The 24,346-nt window shown below is 37.9% G+C and overlaps 1 protein-coding gene across 2 annotated transcripts in view; it reads right to left on the bottom strand.

Moving 5' to 3' along the window:
• Positions 1-24,346, bottom strand: part of ZFPM2 (zinc finger protein, FOG family member 2) — a 473,986-nt gene that overhangs the window by 160,098 nt on the left and 289,542 nt on the right. For both annotated transcript variants that reach the window (XM_045453925.1, XM_045453926.1), the window contains one exon: positions 4,386-4,497. In XM_045453925.1, the coding sequence (XP_045309881.1) occupies positions 4,386-4,497 (112 nt within the window). The remainder of the gene's footprint in view (positions 1-4,385; positions 4,498-24,346) is intronic.

Below are 24,346 nucleotides of genomic sequence, written 5' to 3' on the forward strand. Positions count from 1 at the left end.
CGGAAATGTAATTTTCGCCTCAGGAATTCATTTGTCGTCTTTGGCGAGAGCTTCTTAGACATTAGGAATAATGTGTTGCATCTAAGCCCATCAAGCAACACCTCTTTTGTATCTGGCACCAGCACGTTGGTTGCATTTGGGGAACTATTTCTTTTCCATCTTCGTGGCTCACGTGGGGTTAATTCTACTCTAAGGATGATTGTAGTCTGCCAGGGAGAGTGTTTAATTGGATCAAAGATTGGTACGTGATGTGCCCTAATCAAAACCCAGGAAAGCTGTGTTTCACTGGAAGTGCTGTGCTGGTAGAATTAGTCTGGAGCTTCCCACTACCTGAGGAGAGCATTTCTGAAAATGAAACCCATGCAAGAAAGAAGAGGCAGAGGATAGAGACAGCCTGGGGACCAAGTTTGAGCAACTGGATTAAGCTGTTCCTGAAGTCCAGAACATCCTTACACTCTGTTTTATGAGTAGATGAATCTCCTTACCCCAACACACACACGTGCACGCACGCACGCACACACACACACACACACACTCTGTAATTCTTTTTTTTTTTTTGCATAAGCCAATTTCATTTGGATTTCTATCACTTGAAAACAGTCCCAGCTTATAAGTAACATACGTATTATGAAAATGCCTCACACATTACAGATGCCCAAGTCAATACTTACTAAATCTAAATTGCTAAAACCTTCCAGCTACAAAACTCTTTTGCTTTGAGGAGTCTTATCATACCTGCTGCCTATGAAGACAGCAAACTCACAGCCCACAAGGTCCTGATAGAAGTGCTTTCTTGGGTCATATTTTCCATGATTCAAATGATCCCTGGTACAATCCCAGCATATTAAGGTATTCACAGAACTTTGAGACATATTCTGGGTGAATTATTCCCTCCCTCCAAAGACAATCTGAATACTAGGAATTAGTATCAGGCCTTTGAAGTCCATCTAGGGTATCAGAACAGAATTTACAGAAGGGTTTTTGAGTGTGTTATCCACAACACTAACTGCAATGGGTGTCCACTGGAAAGGAAAAGAAAAAAAAAAATCTATCTACCTATCTCATATGGTCAAAAGAGTTAAATTGGTGTTTTGTTTTGTTTTGGTTCACTACCGAACTTCTCAGAGCATTCATACAAGCAGGCATTGTGAGTTTTCAAGAGGGGCCACAATAGGCAATATTAGGTCATAGGGCTTGTTCTTTAATGCACTTGGGGTTCTGAGTAATGCAATTGGGGAGTGTCATACTCTAACATATATCTTTGTGCTATTCAGGCATAAATACCTGACTGACTTGGAAGAATTTACTCATCATACAAAATGGCAAGGAGAAGTCAGAGTCACACAGTAGGAGTATAGGGTTTGGAGCCATCAAGACCCGTTTTCAAATTTGGCTCCATTGTTAGGTCTCCATGACCAAGAACAGCCATACTATCTTTCTCAATGGGAATGCCAAACTATGCAGGGGCGTCTGGGTGGCTCAGCTGGTTGAGCATCCGACTTCGGCTCAGGTCCTGATCTCGTGGTCTATGAGTTCGAGCCCCGCGTCGGGCTCTGTGCTAACAGCTCGGAGCTCGGAGCCCGGAGCCTGCTTCGGATTCTGTGTCTCCTTCTCTCTCTGCCCCTCCCCCACTCATGCTCTGCCTGTCTCTCTCCGTCAAAAATAAATAAACGTTTAACAATAATTAAAAAAAGAATGCCAAACTATGTAAAGTAATTTTTAAAAAGCTACTTATTAAGCTGCTTGAAAGCCTAATGCCGGGAGAAATTATTCTAATGTCTGTAACTCAGACCCTAAGTTACACAAAGGTACATTTGAACCCCACTCCAACCACTTACTAGCTATGCGACCATGGCAAATTACTCAACCCACCTAATTCTCCATTTCACCTTTTGTAACATGGAGTAGTATATTAACTACTTCATAGGAGGTAGTAAATGAAGATAAAATGAAATGATGCCTATACAGTAAATATTGCACTACCCGCTCTTTGTACCACAATACCAATAGTTCTTAAGTTGAACAATATCAAATTACCTTTTGTAAAAGGTTAAGAACCATTACATAGCAGTGATTCTTACGGTTCATCATTCGAGTATATGAAATTCCTGTGACAGTTTCTGGCAACTACACATCCTTTGTTTATCTGGTCAACCAATCAATATTTATTGAGTACTTTTTTTTTCTTTATAGCAGCATGCCATACCAAGGATAGGAAGGTGACTAAGACAGTTCTTGCCCTCGGTAATTACAGAGTAGACTGGAAAGCAAGCAATAATCCCTGTTTACTTTTTTCTTTTACTAAAAGTTAATGGCTAACTTCTTACTTTTTTTTCCCCGAATTTTTAATTTTGTTACTCTTTTCTTGAACCCATATGATAATGATCATAAAACAAGGTGATGGAGGGGTGCCTGGGTGGCTCGGTTGGTTAAGCATCCGACTTTGGCTCAGGTCATGATCTCGCGGTTCCTGAGTTCAAGCCCCGCGTCGGGCTCTGTGCTGACTGCTCAGAGCCTGGAGCCTGTTTCAGATTCTGTGTCTCCCTCTCTCTCTGACCCTCCCCCGTTCATGCTCTGTCTCTGTCTCAAAAATAAACGTTAAAAAAAAAATTAAAAACAAAATAAGGTGATGGAGAAGAATGAGAGAAGCACACATGGCTGGTATGGAAGTACCATGGAGAGGATTCAGGGGTGCCGAGTAATGGTGGCTATTAGTAGCCATGTATGAGGCCAGCAACTAGTTGGGCTCAAGATCTGCTTCATGCGTTAATTAATGAGTAACCTTCTATAAATTGCTCCAAATTACTTACTGCCAACCATAATACAAACATAAACGTGTTCGAGTTAGAGTACTCCGCTGAACACAGAACTGCAATTTTGCCGTATTTCTTATATAGCAAAATAACAACCATTGCTCCCCAAAGAATGGCTGATTTAAAAATGCAGTGGATCTGGATTATGACAAGAGAACAGCTACTCCCTTGGTTCCTCCATATTATACCACCATCGCGGGGATAAGACATTATACAACAACCATTTATTCCTAGTGATTAAGCCTGCATTCCAAGGCCTCTTTTGTATTTCTGCGCTCTGAACGTGGGCACTGGTAAGCTGGTTCACTATACCATTTCCTTCCACTTTGATAGATCATGTTGACATATCCTGGGAAAATCTCACTTCCCTTCTAGTTAAAAGCTCCCACCAGCATACCACAGGTATTTCAGGTTAGAAAATGAGTAGGTGTGGGACCAGCAATTATAGAAGGAAAAGGAATATAATCAGATCCTGGTGTGCAGATTGTTTTTTAAGCTCACAAATTCCCTCTTTCCGGTGTTTCAACTTTCAAAGGCTTATGGTAGTTTAAAGGCAATCCTCTTATAAGTGTACAAATTGTAATGATTATAGGAACAAGTTGTAATTGTTTCTAGCAAGTTTTTAAGAGTCTTTGATGTGATGATTAGTGTTTTATATGTTAATATATTGATAGGGGTGCTTATTTGCTTGTTCCCTTGTACGCTTTTATGGTTTCTAGGTTCACTGTGCAAATAAATCTTTGATCTCAGTAGGTCTATTTGGTTAAAAAAGAAAGCTAAAAGAAATTAAACATGTGAAGCCCAAGGTTTTGCAATATTTACGAAGAAGCACGATTAGGGATTTCTCTGTAAGAGTACAGAGCTGGGGCCCACGACCTAAAGGTGGAGAAAAGTGCCCCAAATGACACCACACACGAACAGGGGACTGCGCTGGGGAGTGCCATCCCGCAACTTGGGCTCCTTTGTAGCCAGGGTGTATCTATATGACGGCAGTCTGGGCTGATGCCACACTGAGCAAATCAAAGGCAAAGCACTGCAAGCCATCGGCTTCCTCTTTCCCATTTGCCTCCTGCCCTTCAGAAATCACCATGGGGAAGAATTCTCCGTCTTTGCAATGGTTTCATTTTCAGCTATCCCCATCATGAGTGATTTCAAGACAGTGTCTGGAATGCAATGCCTCCTGGAGCATGCACCTTGACACGAATTGCTAAGTTTCAAAGGAATTTGCTTTCTGTAGATAATGTCTAAGAGAGAGGGACCTGGGATTTCATCAAACTGGCTATCAATAAAGCTAACAGCAAGAAAGGCTCCAGTCACACCACTCAAATGCAGGGTTAGGTAAATGTGTGCAGTGCTAAGTAATTAATGGTGTAACACTTTCTGTCATGTTTTGTACAGGAAAAGCCCAGTAGGCTTTGCTGACAACACAGGTTAGAGAGATTCAGGAGGGAAAAAGGAAGAGAGGGGATCAAATGTCACTTTGCATTCTCATTCCCCGCTCACTGGGTGCTGTTGTGCAACGCTCAGGTTCCAAAACTCGCAAAGAGAGAGGGAAATGATTCCTGCATTTACCTTTGCTGTACACAATGCAGTTGTTTTTGTTGTCTTCTACTCCTTGCCAAGTCACATCCAGTAGCCACTTGGGACCAGCAGTCAGCACCATTGGGACCTGAGCCTTTGTCTTCTGTAGAAAGAATGATAACAAACAGATGCCATTTGCTTTCGTTGATTAAAAACTTGAATAATAACTGTACTAATCATTTTATTTTTACAAACAACTAAATCTCCCAAACCATAGTCCACGTCCGTATTCCCGTCTCATAGTATCTTTTTAAGACGACAGAAGCTGTAAGGCTTTACTGCTTTCACTAATCTGAATGGTAGAATTATTATCAAGGATTTTTTTTCCCCTAAATGATACTGGATCAGATCTCCAAGATTAGACAGATCTCTTGCGGCTCTGAATTATAAAGAGAATGCAGATGACTTTCATTGCAAAGAGCAGAGTGTTTAGAAGTGAACTTTAGACACATTGTACTTTACTATCAACAGGATCTCACTGTTTCCTGAAACAGACAGGAAAGAATTTAAAGAATCAGGATCCATTTCAAAGCTCTACCCTGAGCAACATTTTTATTAGAGTCAGAATTTATTTCAAATGAATAATGAAATCTACCTAACCCCCTTTGCTAAGTGTGGATATGTAGTCTGACTGTAACTGAAATAATAATAATGCTAATGATTCACCATACATTGTCTCCAGAAAGAGTATAAAAGAGGAATCGTGAATAAATTCAGATGCAGAGCAACTAAAGCATGACATACCTCGCTCTGGGAAGCACAGAGGCAGGGAGACACTCGCCCTAGTTCGAACAAAATGTTTCCGGTTGTACATTTTCAACATAAGGCTCAAAAGGTTTATCAATTTAGGCTGTTTGGAACGCGAATTATTTGCCTTTAATTACATTAAACATGGCAGGAAATAAACTGAGGAGGAAACAAGTGAGCCTTAGCAAGACTGTTGTTTCCCGATGAGTCACAGTGAACTAGCAGTCAGACTTTTATCATCCACCAGACCATGTCTCTATATCAAATATCACAAAACCCAGAGTACAATGCAAGGGTCTCAAGGTAATGTTTGAACTGAATCTTCACCTAGATATGATCCTGCCACAGAGATCGTGGCTCATTCTGGGACTTTGCTGCAAATTTCCCAAACTGGCATTAATAAGTATTCACTTGTGGAGTTCCGTGTAATCTGGTCATTTCAAATCCCTCAGGAATCTGGAAAACCCATTTCCCCCACTAAATAACAACAATGATTGCGCCTGAGACACAGATCTGTTGTTAGCTGCAAACCCATATTGACGACTAGGCGTAAGATGAATGTTAACCCATTCTTTAAAGTATCAATTATATTATAAGAGGTAAAACTACTGTAAAATATACTGTTTAATGAAAAAAAACCAACCATCATGGATAAATTTTTTTAAAAGTCTGAAAAAAATACTTCAAATATTAAGAGATGGTAAGCCAGATCAATTGTAAGAAATGCTAGCATACTGGTTTTTCGTATTCGTTCTTTGATTCAATTTTAAATTGTTTGCTTTTCAACTACACATCTTAATTGTTCACTTTTCAATATTAATCTTAATATTTGGTAAGTACAACCATTAAAAACGTTTATCTGGTGCTCTACACATTCCGAGAAACTTCTCTAGTAACAAACTATAGAAATTATCCCTGAAAATATAGTCTGTAGGAAAGAAGAATATAGGAAAGAAGAATACAGTCTAAAGGCCTGTAGAAAAGAAGTAATTTTACACTATTTTTTTTAACAATACAGGCAAAGATGTTAGCAAGTTATCTTTACAGTTATCAGTCTGACCATTTTTATTTACTTCCATTTGAAAACACAATTGAGGGCAAGTAAGCTTCTTCAATCTGAAATGATAATGACCCACATCCAATTAATATCAGGTCTTAATTGTGCATATGTCAGCTCCCTTTACTACCAGAGAAACAGGTAAACCCACAGATCAGGCTCACCAGGTCTCCAGGCAAAAAGCAGAACGAGTCACAAGAGAGAGTCCACCATTTCGGTAGACCATTATTATGTAGGAGATTTCGCGATCTTATTTGTAACACATGTTCTTTTCTGGTTTTAAATAACAGATTTCAACAACAGGCACCTCCCCCATTTCTACTGTATTCTTATTTTATGGGAAAGACATACTTTTTATTTAATCTTTACACTCCACAGTTCTTAAAGCCACATGGATTTCTACACAGTAAATCAGCTTTCACAATTTTCCACAGATAATATGAAAAATAGATATTGATCATTTAAATTCTTTAGGAAATATTTTAGTGTAAAGTAAATCAGTTGATTTGCTGATACTATAATCTTCCATTCATCTTATGAATATACAAACCACCTCTATCCTGGTCCTGTGTTTTTTGGTGCTAGCAATATTAAGGCATCTTTCTTTTTGGTGAAAGATACAGATACCTAAGAAAAACAGTTGAATATAATGCAAACAGTCGCATAATAAGAGCGAAAAGTCATGTGTAAATTGTTTTGGGATTAATGCAGGGCAAGAAAGAAAGTTCTGTCTTGTGGATTCTGGGAAGATATCATAGCGGAGGTGACATTTAGACAGGCTCTTAAAGGATAAATGGGGAAAATTTGCAATTGGTGGTATGCCATGGACAAAGTCTGAGCAGTATATGAGTCGTGAGTACAGGCAATGGTGAGCGGTTCTGGGATACTTTGCTTTTGAGTTCTTACAAAGTCTTTACAGCCATTCTTGATTTGTAGAAAGTACTAGATAAGTATTAGCTATCATCATCGTCACCATCATCATCAATATTTTCATTACTGACAGGTGGGAGAGGAATAACAGCAATGTGTCTGGAAGGGCAGGTTAGAAGCTATTTTGAAAGATGTTTTTTTTTTTTATATCAGGCAAAACCTTTTATGCTTAAATTTCTAAGCAAAGGAAGCCAGTAAAGATTATTTAACCAGGAAGAATAAGGGTACTATTACTTACGCTACTTGTGCAGGTTTTTTGTTAGACACTTACTTTATTTAGTCTTCATATCCATTCTCAGATAAAAAAGAAAAACCTGCAACTCAAAGATTAATGACTTCTTTTAGGTCAAATGGCTGGTAAAAGGAAAACACCGTATCTATTTCTAGCTGTTTCCAGCTAGACTCCTGGGGTGACCAACCATTTGGGTTTTTCTGAGACTGAAGGGTTCCCCAGGATGCTGGATTTTCAGCCTTTAAACGAGAAATTCGTTGGCAAACTGGGATGATTTATCCCCCCCCCACTACTACTGTTACAACAATATTAGTCATTTACATCTATTGAACACTACATGTTGGACACTGTACTTCTGTTCCATTATCTTTTTTGATTTTTAAACTCGAGGGCTTAGGTATTAACTTTTTCCATTTAGTATATAAGCAAATTAAGACTCAAAGGAATTAATTTCATGGTGCAAATAAAACTAGTTAATTAGTATCTTTCCTTAATAGTACATTAGGCATCATACCTTTTAAAACTTTGGAAACCTGGGCATAGATAGAATCGGACTTATTAAGAAACTGAATTGAAGGAAAAACAATTTCTTTTACTCTAAATCAATAAAGCAAAAGCAAAAATGTAGCTAAAACTTGCTGAAAGCTCTACCAAAGCTGTGAAGTAAATAATAAGTAGATAAAAAATCTCAAGGGACCAGTTATTACAGTTTTGAGGAGGTAAGTCAATTTCTTTCTGAAGAAGTCAACTTTCGTAGAGATTGACTGACTTCAAAGAAGATTACCAAGTGTGAGAAGGAAGGAGTTAGCCAGGATTATATGAAATCTACACTCCAGCAAAATCCACGAATAGAAAATAACAATAATATCCACACTGATCATTAGGTTCACTTTCCCAGGTCTCTATCATAAGGACTCATACAAGTCTAGAATGTTAAGAAATGGAAGCAACTTCAAAGTTCAGTGAGTTTCACTCCCTAATTTCACAAATGAAGAACGTAAGACCAAGATGTTTATTAGTATCCTACAGAGCACACAGTCGGCACAATATGTTGGGAAAGAGAGTGGATATAAACGTAGTCCCATGCCCTAATTCTCTGGAACCTGTCAATATGTTAACTTACTTGGGCAAAGGGTTTTAAAGAAGTGATTAAGGTGTAGGACTGTGAAATGGTGGAAATATCCTAGATTATCTGGACAGGCCCAGTCTGAACACCTGAGTTCCTGAAGACAGGAGAGGCAACACAGTAGATCAAAGGAACTCGATATGAAAAGGATTCCACCTGCCTTTGCTGCCTTTGAGGGTGGCATACTGAGTTTACAAACTAAGGAGCACAGTGGTGTCCAGAAACTGGGATGACTCTGTTTCAGGAAGCAGGAAACAGGGACCTCAGTTTTGCAACCTCAAGGAACTGAATTCCGCCACCAGCTTGAATAGTGGGAAAGGTATTCTCCACTAGAACCTCCAGAATGGAATGCATTCCACCTTGATTTCAGTCTAATGGGATCCATACTGGACCTCTCACCTACAGAACTGGTAATAAATTTGTGTTGTTTTAAGCCATGAAATTTGTGGTAATTTGTTTCAGCAGCAATAGAAAACTAACACAAAAGGGATTCATATTTACTGACTTACAGTTTAAAAAAACACTTTAAGGGGCGCCTGGGTGGCGCAGTCGGTTAAGCGTCCGACTTCAGCCAGGTCACGATCTCGCGGTCCGTGAGTTCGAGCCCCGCGTCAGGCTCTGGGCTGATGGCTCAGAGCCTGGAGCCTGTTTCTGATTCTGTGTCTCCCTCTCTCTCTGCCCCTCCCCCGTTCATGCTCTGTCTCTCTCTGTTCCAAAAATAAATAAACGTTGAAAAAAAACAAACAAACCTGGTTTAAAAAAACACTTTAAGCTCCTTATCAAATGTACTCAAAAGGTGTAAAACAGCTTCTTAGAATAACATTAAACCTACGTTGTCATTCCACAATTATTAGATATACTAAATGTTCTTGTCTTAAAGTACAAGAAAATACATAGTGGTGACTGTAATAATTTCCACTTCTACAATTAAGTATTTAAAACATTTCATGATTTACTGTTGACCTTATAGTCGAGGCAGAACAGAAAGGACATTACTTTTCTTGGAGTCGGATGACTTAGGTTTGAATCCTACTATGTGCTATGGGCAGGCTCCACGACTGGGAAATCACTTAAACCTGAATGTCGTGAATTGCAGATTACCCATGTGTAAAATGGGGACAATGGTTTCTATCTCAGAGACAGTTGTCTAAATCAACCAGCACAGGGTTTAGTACACTGTAGATGCATGTAACACTTCTGCTAAATAGCTACATGAAGAAATAAACTGAAAATGTACAAAAAGCATTTACTGAATCTTTGTTTTTCTCAGGTGCTGGTAATGCCTACAGTTATTAGCATAAAAATCAAGAGAGAAACTCTTTAAACACAGCGGTAGTCATTAGTGCTATTGATAAATTGTTTCCAACTCTCCACTTTCCAGATCCCTTTTAAAGTCAGGCATGGCCATGTGACTTCATGTGACCAATAAAATTGAACAAGAGATGACTCATGTCACATCCACACAGAAGCTATAAGAGCCAATGGACTCATCGCCATGCCTTGCTTTGCGGCAGTGATCGTGGGAGCTCGCAAGGAGGAAGCCTTGGCAATCACAATGGCCATGTAGTGTGATAAGGAAAGGAACTTTTTTTTTTTTTTATGTAAAAAGCCATTGTGATATTAGAGTTGCTTGCAACCTCAGCAAAACCTAGCTTATCCTCACTTATGCAAAGCTTTTTTTCATTTTTTCCCCCGTATTCAATAACCCATGGGTTTTTACAGGTTAAAGTTTGCGTTTTACATCTAGGCAGTCTCTTTCAGTAATAAATCAATTCAAGGTACATAACAGGAGCCCCGAGTTTCATTTAAACTGGCACGTTTTAAAAAGAAAAGGAAATAGTGTGCACTTTTGAGGCTCCACATTGCAAGTTAGAAAAATGTGCACTCCTGGACACTGTTTGAACCCAGAGTTTCATGCTTCGACAGCCTACAACGAGACAAACTTGACAAGGACAAAATGGGTCAAAAGTGTCATTTCTTAGGAATAATTAGAATCATCTAATGTGGATAAAAGAGGTCAAACCAGCATCCACTTCTCACTAACCTTTGGAGTTACTGGACCGACAAAGGAGGTAGCCTTCAATAAATGTTTATACGCAAGCCAAAAGGTTAATGGAGATAAAAGTAGACAGCCCAAAGGTAAAGAACAGAGGATAATTCTAACCCAAGAAACTGGTGACATAATGCTGTCTTAGGGACTCCAAATTTTGCTGGAAATATTTGTTGAAGATTTCCAAAATGAGGCTTAGGAAGAGCTAGAAGTCTTAGGAAAATCTGACCTATGAGAAGAGCCTGACTTTACAGCCTTTTAAAAGAGCTACAAGTGTCACCTGATGGAAAAATTGGCCTCCATTGACTTTAGTTTGGGAAATATAACAAAATCTCATTAGGGAATCTCAAGCCAATGCCATGAGATGGAGTTCGATGTGGATAAAAATGCTCTCGGCGTGTTGATTCCTTAACTGGGCAATAGGTGAAAAGGGCTGAAGCTTAGTTGACAAAATTAATAGCTGTTTCTATTCTCTCCAGCTATAAAAACATATTTGAGAGTAGGCATAGAAAATTTTCCAAATCACTGTAGACATTAGATTTAGAACCAGAAAAAAAGCCAATCTCCCCCAACTGAATTATTGCCTACATCTAAATGAAAAAGAAAAATGGTACTGTATGTGATTTGACCTTGTACTTACTACACAGTAAAAGTTTCAGTTAATATATCCAAGCGGTGCTGCACACTGGAATTACATTTAAACACAATCTGACACTCACGAAAACATTGTATCACTCTCCCTTTAACTGTATGATGTCTCTAGTGACAGTGAGCTTGAATTTAAAAATTCCCTTCACAAACAGTCTATCCTATGGGAGCATAAAAACTTAAAATCTTGGAGTACCCAGAGTGGGGAGAAATGTCAAGTAATAACGCAAGGCCCTACACAATTATGTTTTCAGTAGTTCTGTGCGTGACATACAGTCTCAACATCACTGATTTGACTGGAACTATAAAACTTGTAGTATGAGGGTGCCTGGATGGCTCCATTGGTGGAGCATGTAACTCTTGATCACAGGATTGGGAGTTTGAGCCCCATGTTGGGTGGAGATTTACTTTAAAAAATTAAAATATTTAAAAACTAGACTTTTAGAATGAAGACTTCCAGGGGCGCCTGGGTGGCTCAGTCGGTTGAGCATCCAACTTCGGCTCGGGTCATGATCTCGCGGTTTGTGAGCTGGAGCCCCGCGTTGGGCTCTGGGCTGACAGCTCGGAGCCTGGGGCCTGCGGCCTGCTTCAGATTCTGTGTCCCCTGTCTCTCGGCCCCACCCTTGCTTGTGCTCTGTCTCTAGAGAGACATTGTTTCAAAATGAGAGACATTCTTTCAAAAATGAATAAACATAAAAAAAAAATTTAGAATGAAGATTTCCACCTACCGAACCTGTGGCTTTTAGTAAAATCCTTTAAAAAGTTATACAGGGTTTGAGCTTGATCCTGCTGAGGCCAATACTTTTTTTTTTCTTTAAAAAACAGAGTATCACGTTAGACTACATAAACGGAATAACTCTATTCCATGTGGTCTTGTAGGGTCAACATTATCTGTGCGATGATATAAAAACAGGTTCTCAGCAATAACACCTAAATATTCTCCATGATTAACTAATGCCAGACATCATTCAGACATGACTAGGCTTTTCATGTGTTTCCATGCAAATCATGTGCTTCCATTTAAAATATAATAAAATGGCCACTGAACTACACTGGGATATCCCTTAAGAATTGCCACCTTCCTTTTGTTTATTGTGTCTAAAAATGAGAGAGAGAGAAAGAGAGACACAAACAGATTTAAGGAAGTAACCAGGGCCACCTGGCTGGTTCAGAAAAGCATGCAACTCTTGATCTTGGGGTCATAAGCTCGAGCCCCACATTGGATACAGAGATTAGTTAAGTGAATAAATACATAAATAAAAACTTGAAACAAATGAAGAAGTAACTTTAGGAGTTTTCAAACTCATACCAAGTATGTTACCTACAGTAATTGTTCAGGAAACAACAAAACTCAACTTAGTAAAAGATAATCAAATTCCCCTTGCTTGAAAAAGACTGATGGGCTAGACACATTTTCAAACTCAAGTTCAAATAAATTAAGAATAGTCTTAAATTGGAAAATACATAAAAGGTCTAAACTGGAAAGGCATCCATGACGTGCCCTACCAAGGACCACTACACTATACCATTAGGCACAGAATAGATTTATGAATGGAAATATTAGGAAGGTGTCATTAGAATAGCATTTCTCTTGAGCACAGTTCCACAAAATATCCTTTAAGGACAGCATGATAGTAAAATTCCAGAGAAGTCTGCTAACAAACGTCTTTAAGATCACTGTGGTATGTGGGATCTCAAACACGATAAGAGACTTTTCAAAAACAAAATGAGTGTGAAATAAAATGATAGAATTCTTGGCTACTATATCCATCCATACTCCTTATGTCAAAGACAGTTTTATCTCTAAGAACCAAAAATTTAAATAATCATTATCTCTGAGGTATATTTGCTTTTAGTTCTCAAAATTGTGGAAACCCATTATGACAACATGAGTCACTGCTTAAAGATAGAAATTCCAGTATGAGAAATAATGATCTTTTAAGAAAGTGAACACAGTTCCATATATCCAGGTCATTAAAATAATCTCTTTACTTCCAGAAAAAAAGATTATTTCATGATAGTTAGAAAAATAATTGAAAATTACTGTTTAAGAATACACACATGAAAGATACAGATTTTTCATTTTTCAAATGGGAAGAATCTCTAAATGAATAACAAACAACTAAATTATCCAGATATTTATTATACTTTCATTTTCAAAAAAAGAATAGATTCATTTCTCTTTCCCTTTTGCCAATTCACTCCCACAGTCTCATCTGTTCTCCACATATATTTGGCTCCGAAGAGGAACTACTCCCTCCAAGCTGGCAACCATTAACTTCAACCTTTTATTTTATACAGTTCTGAAAGTCACAGAGTGTTTAAGGAGTGTTGTTTTGCTCCTGGCAGAATTTCTGGGCTTGCACCTAGTGCAATGTGCAAAAGAGTGTCAGCACCGAAGCCTTGGGAAGGAAAAAGTAAACTGCTCTCGAGTATCCCCCCTGACGTAAACCTGTGGCGGGGAGCAGGGACCAGAAAGCCGTGATCCCAGCTGTGTGACCTGGGATCAATCATTTAACCTCTCATATGTCGCATCTTTCTGCTTTGTAACGTGATCTCATATGTCCTTCCAGCTTGACAATAACATCGTAAGACTTTCTACTACAGAATTTTTGTCATGTCTAAACTCAAATCTTGAGTGTGAAGATATTTATGAAAATTTAATACACTGGGCTTTTACTGACTTAAGGAAACACTACTATTTTTTAATTGCTGATGCAGTAAATAAAGCTGCCTACTGTACTTTACCATGGAATATTAATACCAAGGAAAACGGTGAGGTCAGTGGTGTGGTCAAAATAAAATGTTAGTATGAAGAATTATATGGAGTGTGCTGCACATATGCGCGCGCGCGCACACACACACACACACACACACACACACACACACACACACTCAACTATCGATGACCTATTTACACATAAAAAAAATAGTGGTCAATTCTATTCAGCAGTCTCTTTTTGCGATTTACCCCAAAGGCATTCTGTGGAAGAAAGAAAAAGCTATATCCTGCACAAAGTCATCCTCAGATACTGAGATATGTCTGTCCCTCATGAATTAATCCACTGCACTATGTAATGAATCTTTCGGACACCTTTTAGACTGTCTCCTTATTACCATTTTAGCCAATCTTAATATCAGCTTTTCCCCTCCACAGAAAAAGGGCAATCCTGGTATTAACAATAGAGTAAATTTTAAAACCAAATGCAGAGGGTTTTTCCTTATATATACATGCTTTGTTTTCATGATTTGTACCTGTATTTTCCTCTATAACCATAAAGTAGTAAGAACTCACCTATATCTTGAACTTAAAATATACCTGCGATTTGAAACTGATGTTAAGAGTCTAACATCAACTGGAAGAATAGGAATGAGAAAGGTGTCTCCAAAGAGAAAAAAGCCAAATGATGGCATTGTTAAACCATATAGTAGGTGCTCGGATGTATATAGCACCTTTGGGGAAAGCAGATTTTTACGAGACAAATTATTTAAAGTTGGGTGCAAAATCTTAAGAGCTTGGCAGTATGGTTGGCAGAAGTGTGAAGGTGCTATAGAGGAGTGGAACAAAGCTTATCTAATCTGTGAGACATTTTAATAACAAGAATATTGCAAACACTTAAATTAAGTATGTAAAGTAAGACTCTGACCATGAGAGTAGTTTTCAATATTTTTCTCCAAATCAACAGATGCAGAAGGACTATACTAATTCTGTACTTCCAGAGAATAAAAGCCAAGTGCCCAACTCAATGAGAGTAGCCTTCCCTTCCAGAAGAACGCTGCTTTGTTTCCCATGGAGAAAAATAAGGAGAAGAAGATGCCAACCAATGAAACTGATTCACCTCTACAAGCTCCCAATCCAGGGGATCTTTGTGCAACGTACCTGTGGATCTGGGGCAATGAAAGAAACATGCTATGAAAGCAGAACCAAATGAGATAAGCCTTTATAAATACTGCCTCTGGACAAATTTCTCCAACCATATTCTTTACAAAGCCGTAGACATATGAATAAAAGCATCAACATGTGTGTAGAAAGAATACTTCATGTTAACATGACAAACTAACACATCTGTAAAAACTTAATGGTTGAGTGCAAATACCAGGGGTTAAATTCTGCATTTAGTTGCGAGTACACGATATTAAAGGTTGGACCAAGTTGGCTTACATTGTCCCGATGTGGGTTTTGCCACATAAAAGATGTAATGTTACAAATAAAATTATTCTAATTAGTAGTGAACGATAACCATTATTTTTGTTTGTTTGTTTCAGGTTTTATTTAAATTCTAGTTAGTTAACATATAGTGTAATATTGGTTTCAGGAGTAGACTTCAGTGATTCATCACTCACACACAACACTCAGTACTCAATACAACAAGTGCCCTCCTTAACACCCATTACCCATTTAGCCTATCCTTCATCTACCTCTCCTTCAGCAACCATCAGTTTCTCCTCTATAGTTAGGAGTCTCTGATGGTTTGCCTCCTTCTCTCCCTTTTTTTCTGCCTTCTCCTGTGTTCATCTGTTTTGTTTCTTAAATTCCACACGAGTGAAATCATATGGTATTTGTCTTTCTCTGACCAACTTATTTCACTTAGCATAATACACTCCAGTGTATCCACTTTGTTGCAAATGGCAAGAAGTCATTCTTTTTGATGGCTGAGTAATATTCCACACATATATACGTATATGTATACATATACGTATACATATACATATATATACATATACGATACGTATACGTATATGTATACATATACATATACATATACATATGTGAGTGTGATGTGTATCATAACCCACATCTTCTTTATCCTTTCATAAGTTGATGGACATTTGGGCTCTTTCCACAGTTTGGCTATTTTTGGATTTCTTTATGCCATTTCTATTTGAAAAGACTTATTTAGGTTATTCTGCTCTTAAAATAATCACTTTATACTTTACTAGAAATTGGGTATATTCATTATTCATTCAATAAATATTTATTAAATATCTACTATAGATAAAAACTCTTAGGAACAGAATGATGAAAGCTACACTTCCTATAGATGCTCACAGTATATTGATAATAAAAATACCTAAGTGACATACAGATAGGTTATTTAAATTAATATTTATAATCCATCTCATGATATTTCAAGTATATGACTAATACATTTGGAAATATCAATGTATATTTGATGGTCCATGACCAAATGACAGTGTAGTAATAGATGAGAAGTGTCTAATCCACTCATTTTAAAGAATCTTCATGAAAATTTAAGATTAAACCTTATTTTACTTTTTTTTTAATTTTTTTTTAACGTTTATTTATTTTTGAGACAGAGAGAGACAGAGCATGAATGGGGGAGGGTCAGAGAGAGGGAGACACAGAATCCGAAACAGGCTCCAGGCTCCGAGCTGTCAGCACAGAGCCCGATGCGGGGCTCGAACTCACGGACCGCGAGATTATGACCTGAGCCGAAGTCGGCCGCCTAACCGACTGAGCCACCCAGGCGCCCCTCCTTATTTTACTTTTTATTTTAGAGGGAGAGAGCATGAGTGTGGGGGCAGGGGAGCGGCAGAAGGAGAGAGAGAATCTTAAGCAGGCTCATGCTCAGTGTGGTGCCTAACACAGGATTTGATCCTGAGACCCTGGGATCATGACCTGAGCCAAAATCAAGAGTCGGATGCTCAACTGAGCCACCCAGGAGCTCCCCGGATTACACTTTAAAAAAATTTTTTAACGTTTATTTATTTTTGAGACAGGAAGAGACAGCATGAACGGGGGCGGGTCAGAGAGAGAGGGAGACACAGAATCCGAAACAGGCTCCAGGCTCCGAGCTGTGAGCCCAGAGCCCGACACGGGGCTCGAACTCACGGACCGCAAGATCATGACCTGAGCCAAAGTCGGACGCTCAACCGACTGAGCCACCCAGGTGCCCCTACACTTTAATTTTAAAGTTAAAAATACTGAGGCTTTCTCCAGTATATGCTGAAAATCTATAAAATATAGCTTATATTTTAATAATTCTATTTAAAACCCAATTATAAAATCTTTTATTACATTTATCGCTTGATTTAAGCCATGCACTTCTACTTCTACCAACAGTTTACTATATACTCATTTAATTATTATTACTATGAAATAAAGTATATCAAAAATATATTTAAAATATTTCAAAAACTGAAATATTTTGCAAAATGTAGTCAAGATAAATTATGTATATACTATTTTAAGCATAAACTAATTACCACACTTACTATGCTTTATTAATAGTCAAATTTTAAAAGTTGCCCTTGGGTGCCAAGCTGAGTTTGCACCACATCTCCATCCAGTAGCTGTATGACCTAGGGCAAGTTACTTAACTACTGTTTCTTCATCTCTAAAATAAGTATAAGACAAGCAAGTATTTACGTCATAGGATTATTCTGAGGATTCAATGAGTTAATGTATATAATGAGCTTAAAGCGATACCAGGTATGTTATTGTATGTGAGTGTGTGGCTTATGTTTCCAACACTCCTAAAGAAATTTGTTTCCAGGGTGCCTGGTTGGCTTAGTCGGTAGAGCGTGCAACTGCTGATCTTGGGGTTGTTAAGTTCAAGCCCCATGTTGGGTGTAGAGATTACTTAAAAATAAAACCTTTATAAAATTACTACTAATAAAAAAAAATGTTTCCATGAAAATGCAAAATTCTCAGTAAAACAAGAATTTTGGCTGGGTGGAAAAGTGATGCATTTCTCTAATATATGATTTGTATCATTTCATTAAGCATTAACTATGCTAAAATTCTAGATGCTGAATTACTTTTTAATTTTTTTTTTTACATTTATTCATTTTTGAGAGACAGAGGGAGACAGTGCACAAGCGGGGGAGGGGCAGAGAGAGAAGGAGACACAGAATCCAAAGCAGGCTCCAGGTTCTGAGCTGTCAGCACAGAGCCTGACACGGGGCTCGAACCCACGAACCGTGAGATCATGACCTGAGCCGAAGTCAGACGCTCAACCGACTGAGCCACCCAGGCACCCTTAGATGCTGAATTACTGTTTGAATTAATTTTCACAATTCCATTGTTATGTCCATTTTATATAGGTAAAAACCGAGACTCTAAAATATACAACAACTTGTTCAAATTCACATTGCTGGAAACTGCCTTAACCATGAACTGTTTTCTACTTTTTCTCTTAGTAAATCTATAAGAAACTAAACTCTTTCCATGGTGTCAAAACAATAAGAATCTTCTTAGGAATTGTGTTAACTATCAATTCTTCATATCCATAAAAACTAGCTTAAATGATCTTCCATGAGTCAGTGGTTAGCAGTTTCTGTTTTACATTATGCATGATTCCTAGCTGCACTTTGTATAAGCTAATTGCATGGTGCTTCGTTAATAACCTTTAGGGTTTTTTGAGCTGTGAAATTTATAGTTTTATAGTGAATTATTTCTCACATTTGCATAGTTTTGGGTCTTCAAAGTCTAGTTGAGATACTAAATACCAACATCAGGCATCAAGTGGGTGTATGAGTGGAACAGAACCGAACATAGTCTAGTTAGTGATATTAAAAATATTGAAAAATAGGCAATACTTTTAATATTTTTATTTTTATGACTGCAGGTATTTTTATAGCTATAGAAATGTTTACAGGTAAACAAACAATGACTAAAAAGTAGCCTATAAAGGTTATTTTCAATCATAAGCAGAATTCATGATGAGATCCAAGGTGTCTTTAGGCTAAAATTTACTCAACTCAGTACTGATTATACAAGAACAAATGAATAATGAATTCTCTTGGTGCCCACTGGCCAACAGACAGAGTAGAACCTCATCATAGTACTTCACAGTGAGGTACTGATGTATACTCTGGGCAGCAAGGCAGTCCAGCCAGGCCTTTGTGTCTGATTGGTCAATTCCACTCTTCAGAACCTCTGCGTGTATCTACTTAAGGAACCTAACTGCATTGTATAGTCTTGGTGCCCTGATGGGGTTGGGGGAAAGTTTCTACTAAAAGAAGTATCTCAATCTGAGTGCAGTTAGCGTGTCCCCAGCTTAAACTGGATTGCTCACAGGTAGACTGAAAAAACAAAACAAAACAAAACACAGAGCAGTTTCACCTGCCAGTGGAAGTTCAAGGTCAAATTGGGAAATCAAAAAGGAGCCTTCAGTAAAAACCATTGGGGAGAAATAGGGCAGAGGTGGAAACAAGGTAGTTCTTTTGATTCAATAGGTCTGAAACCAAAGAGTTCAGTTGTGATTCAAATATTATTTATGACACACAGTATTTTTCTTCAGTGTGAGAAGTACAATGAGGAAAAGAAGCAGAAACCTCAGTTCACATACTACAGACTTAACAGACAGGCAATTAACACAGTGGCTAAAAGCATGAGTTCTAGAGTCAGATTGCTCAAGTTGAAATCCAACCTTTGCTACTCATCTGTGGTGTGACCTTAGTAAACTCTACTTCTCTGTGCATCAGTTTCCCCATCTGTTAAATGAGAATAATAATACCTCCTGGGGCTGATGTGATGTGAGATAAATTAATACTTATAAATCGCTGACACTGATACCTGACAAATAGTAAGTGTGGATTTATAATTATTATGTACATTGATTTGGGGAAATGGAGAAAAATTTAAGAAATAGTTAAATGTCTATGAGAAGTCTTATGCCTATTTAATTTATTCTATCCAGACATCAACAGAATGATCAACATAGCATGCTATAAATATGTAAGAGATTTTACTATTTTGACTAATCTTACTGCTTTTAAACTACTCAATAAATTGGCTAGTGGGGAGACAACTGAACTACTAGTAGCACAAATAAAAGATTTTAACGGCAACTTAAGGTTAATTGAATAAAATCTCACCTTCTATGATAAAAAGCCCTACATACTGGTTATAAAATAATATATTCTGTTGAAATTACTCCAAATTTCCTACCTATTGTTTTTACTAGTACCTACAAGGTCTAAAAATGTGCTTCTAGGGCATCTGGGAAATAACTTGAAAAGGATCTAGACACTGAGTTCCTAATTACGCCACTCCCCTATCTTGATTCTAAACTGGGAATCACTGAGCTAGTTCAAAATTTTTAAATAATGCAAATTTTTCTTATACCATGTGCTGGAACAAAGACTTAATGTAACTACCATAATTTAAAGTTGTTATTTCAAATTTTAAATATGTTGTCTCACTTGTCAAAGACAACCAAACCATACCCAAAGCAAAATCCTTCATAATTACAAAGTCTATGACCTTTTCTTTTTTTTTTTTTTTAATTTTTTTTTCAACGGTTATTTATTTTTGGGACAGAGAGAGACAGAGCATGAACGGGGAAGGGGCAGAGAGAGAGGGAGACACAGAATCGGAAACAGGCTCCAGGCTCCGAGCCATCAGCCCAGAGCCTGACGTGGGGCTCGAACTCACGGACCGCGAGATCGTGACCTGGCTGAAGTCGGACGCTTAACCGACTGCGCCACCCAGGCGCCCCTGACCTTTTCTTTTGTAATTTCTATTTCATGCTAGTATGTTAGGTAGATATATTTTCAAAAACGATCTATGAATTCATTAAATTTAGGTTTAAGCTTTACCTCTAAGTGGTTGGATTACCTTGGTCAAAATATATTACTACCCTGAGCCAGTTTCTTCATTAATAAAAGAAAAGACCAGGACTTCAGGATTCAGGGCACCTTCTGGTTCTAGAACTTCATGTACACTAAATGGAAGAAACTTGTGAACAGACTTGTCTAGTGTTACTCAGCCTTTTAAAATCTATGCTCTCCGCTCTTTATGTCAAAAACAAATTCATGGTGTCCTTTGATATTTAGAAAATTAAATAATCACAGTGGCTATACATATATTAATGAAATGACACAATGGTGCCCTGCCTCTAGAAGCAGACAGAAGCCCTTCAACAAATACACATACATCCAGGCATACTCTTTAAGGGGGCTCCTCTCTTTACATTTGAGAATCACAAAACAATGTCACTAATTCACAGTAAGGTACATTTTCCCTAATTCAACTCTCTAAGAAAGGAAAGGTTAAACTACAAACTCAGAGTTTGTTCTGCCTTCTGACTTATGCAGAGCAAAATAACTTATTTATGGCTCTGTCTTCCATATCTTTTGAAACTGTGCACCCCCCAGGTAAGGCACGAGCTTGATCATATATTTCCATGTTGTGCTACTAGACTAACCCAAATTTCAGTTTCAAATGACCAAGACTCTAGTGTTTTTTTTTTAATGTTACTATCCTTTACAGTGTTGTAGAAAGCATCCTTCCTACCATATGCACAAAATGAATATGTTGCAATCATTGTTGATAAGGGCACATCATGCAAGATACACAGACAAACTTCCTCTTTGGCCAAAATCACACTACTCTAGAACATACGGAAGAAAGGTTAGCAGTTTTGCACTAGACCAGTTTAAGTTTCACTAAAGTAAACTCAGTGAAAATCCAGTTGATAGTAAAGTCTCAAGCATGAGAAATGGCCCTATGTCTGTTTTTATTACATAAAATTCTAAATGTGGATTAAAAATAAAATGGATAATTTTAGAAATCCCTCTCATTTAAGTGTTGTGGATAGACGACACATCTGCAAGAAAACCAAATTATCTTGTAGTTTTCCTGTCTTGAAAGCAGAGATTTGGAGAGAAAAAGAAAGGGCAGGGAGTGAAACTAATGATAAAACGAAGGGTCCAGCCGTGGGACTGGAGCACATAGAGTCTGCGTTCCAATAAGACTCAACAAACAGCTCTGATCAGAATCTAAGTGATGGGAAACAGCCTGTAGCTTCGAGATTAGCTGCTTCACACTATTTCTGAGTTAAGCCAGCACAAGTAACATCATGAATGCATAATTATAATTATGCATTAGAGTATGCATAATGATCTTAAAATCGGTAAACAAAGAAAAGGCATCAGAATTGCTCAGCTATTTTGGGTATACTATTACAGAAGACAAAATATGACTAAGATTTTAAGGAGGGGTGGCTCTGAGTGAAAGTTTTTCACATGAAATTTACAAACTTGAGAAAATAACGAATGAACCAGCATTGCTTTAAAAACCCCTTTTAGGAAATTCCACATGAACAAGTTAAAATCAAAGAAATGCAAGAGTATTTCAAAACACATGAAGCAAGCCCTTAGGAATGCTCATATTTAAAGAATCCAGGCTAAGAAACAGAAATAATAATAAGGTAACATCTTGGACTTCTGATATCGTTTAATAAAATAATGCATGTTCCTGGAATTGTTCGGAAAAATATAATGATCTGTGATTGGCTGATAAAAAACAAGTAAAATAACTAAAAGTTGTGTTGGAGATAATTTATGACATGTGGGGAATTTGGGGTTTTGGGGGGGGGCAAACTATTAGATTCCAAAAGTCTAACCATAAGAGGGTCTAACCTGAACATGTCCAGTTGTAATGCAAAATCATTTGCTTTGAGTTTTCCAAAATGAAGATGTAATTCCAGTTGAGGGGTACTGTCTCCTCAACCTTGAAAGGCAGTTACATCATATACTAGCCTTCTATTTTTTGGGCAAGATGATTTGATATTCTGGAACCCTAATCTTTTCTCACGGTACTATTTTTACTGCTTTCCTCTGGAAGTTAGCCAAGTTCTCCACATTCCTCTTGACAGAGCCTTAAACTGAATACCCACATCTTAACAAGAGTGTGGGTAAGCCTAGAAATTGATGGATTCAATGGGGACCTCGTCCATACTCAGGGTCAGAAGCTCAGGATGCCTCGGGGAACATTTATTCTTCATCAATGAGACAAAACAGATGTCCACCAAAGCTACCTGGAGCTCCTTTCATTTTTCAGTTTTCTTGCCCTCCTTCCCATCAAAATTCAGAGAACCCATTCAACATTCTTTTACAAAGTCGTTTTTTCTCTCGTTTTTCTTGGCATCATATTTATTGTTTTCTCCAAAGTACTTATATCCTTAACAAAAATTCATTAGCTTTCAACCAATGTTTTGATACTTCAATAATAATGATCGATGCTCTCTATAATCATCTTCTCCAGTGTTCTTTTGTTTCTCCATTCCTCCCTTACTCTCCCTTTCCCTTTCTACTCCTTGCCTACCCACTCCCCCCTTTCTCTCTCCCTTTCCACCAAAACTGTGGAGTAGGGCAACATCATTACTGACCTCAGCCATCATTTGCCTGGCTGATGACTGAAAAACCGGTTGGAAATCTCAACTTAATTATGCCATTTAATTTGCATAATCTTGGTCTGCACATTAATCTTAAGTATATACAGTAGTCCACCCTTATTCTTAAGGAATACATTCCAAGATCCCTAGTAGATGCCTGAAACTGAACCCTATGTGTTTTTTCCTATATACACACACACTGGAAATAAAGTTGAATTTATAAATCAGGCACATTAAGAGATCAATAACTGGCTATAAAATAGAACAATTATAAACAATATACTGTAATAAAAGTAGGCTTTCTCTCAAAACGTCTTATTGTATTGTAGTCACCCTTCTTGTGATGATGTGAGGTGAAAGAAGGCCCATATGATGAGATGATATGCGGGGAATGACCCAGGCATGGTGACATATTGTTAGGCTACTACTGACCCTGTGACATTATGTCAGAAGCTGTTTCACCGGCTTGTGACCCTCAGTTGACTGTGGGTAACAAAACCACAGCAAAACCGAAGATATGGGGAACTAGTGCATATAGTTTTGACGACTGAAATAAATTTAACGGTGTAGCAGTCAAACCAACAATCAACAAGATAGGTACTGATTACCTACCATGCATGATGGCAGCCGTGAACATAGTAAAGGTCATAAAAGCGCAGTTATTTTGAAAATGTCTACAAGTTTTTAAATTTTGTGTTGTGGAGAGGAAAAGGTTCACGAATCTAGTGGAGGGGGGTAGGTATTAAAACTTCCCAAGGCAATCGGTGGCTTGACTGAAGAATTAAGAGAAGAGCAATAATTGTGAAAGTGGCTTGGTTTTGCAATGGTGATGGAGGGCGATTCTGTCAGATAAGTGGTTGATAGTACAAGCTTCACCCATGAATTTAGAAGAAGGCAAAGAAAATAACCCTCTTTAAACTTTCCACTATTTCCCCAGGAATGACAATTATCTTCTTTATTTCAGCTTTTTGGAACATCTGTCTTTTTGACTATACCCTGGTTCACATGCTAAAAAG

This window comes from Leopardus geoffroyi, chromosome C3 (assembly GCF_018350155.1).
Source record: "Leopardus geoffroyi isolate Oge1 chromosome C3, O.geoffroyi_Oge1_pat1.0, whole genome shotgun sequence".
Taxonomy (NCBI): Eukaryota; Metazoa; Chordata; class Mammalia; order Carnivora; family Felidae; genus Leopardus; species Leopardus geoffroyi.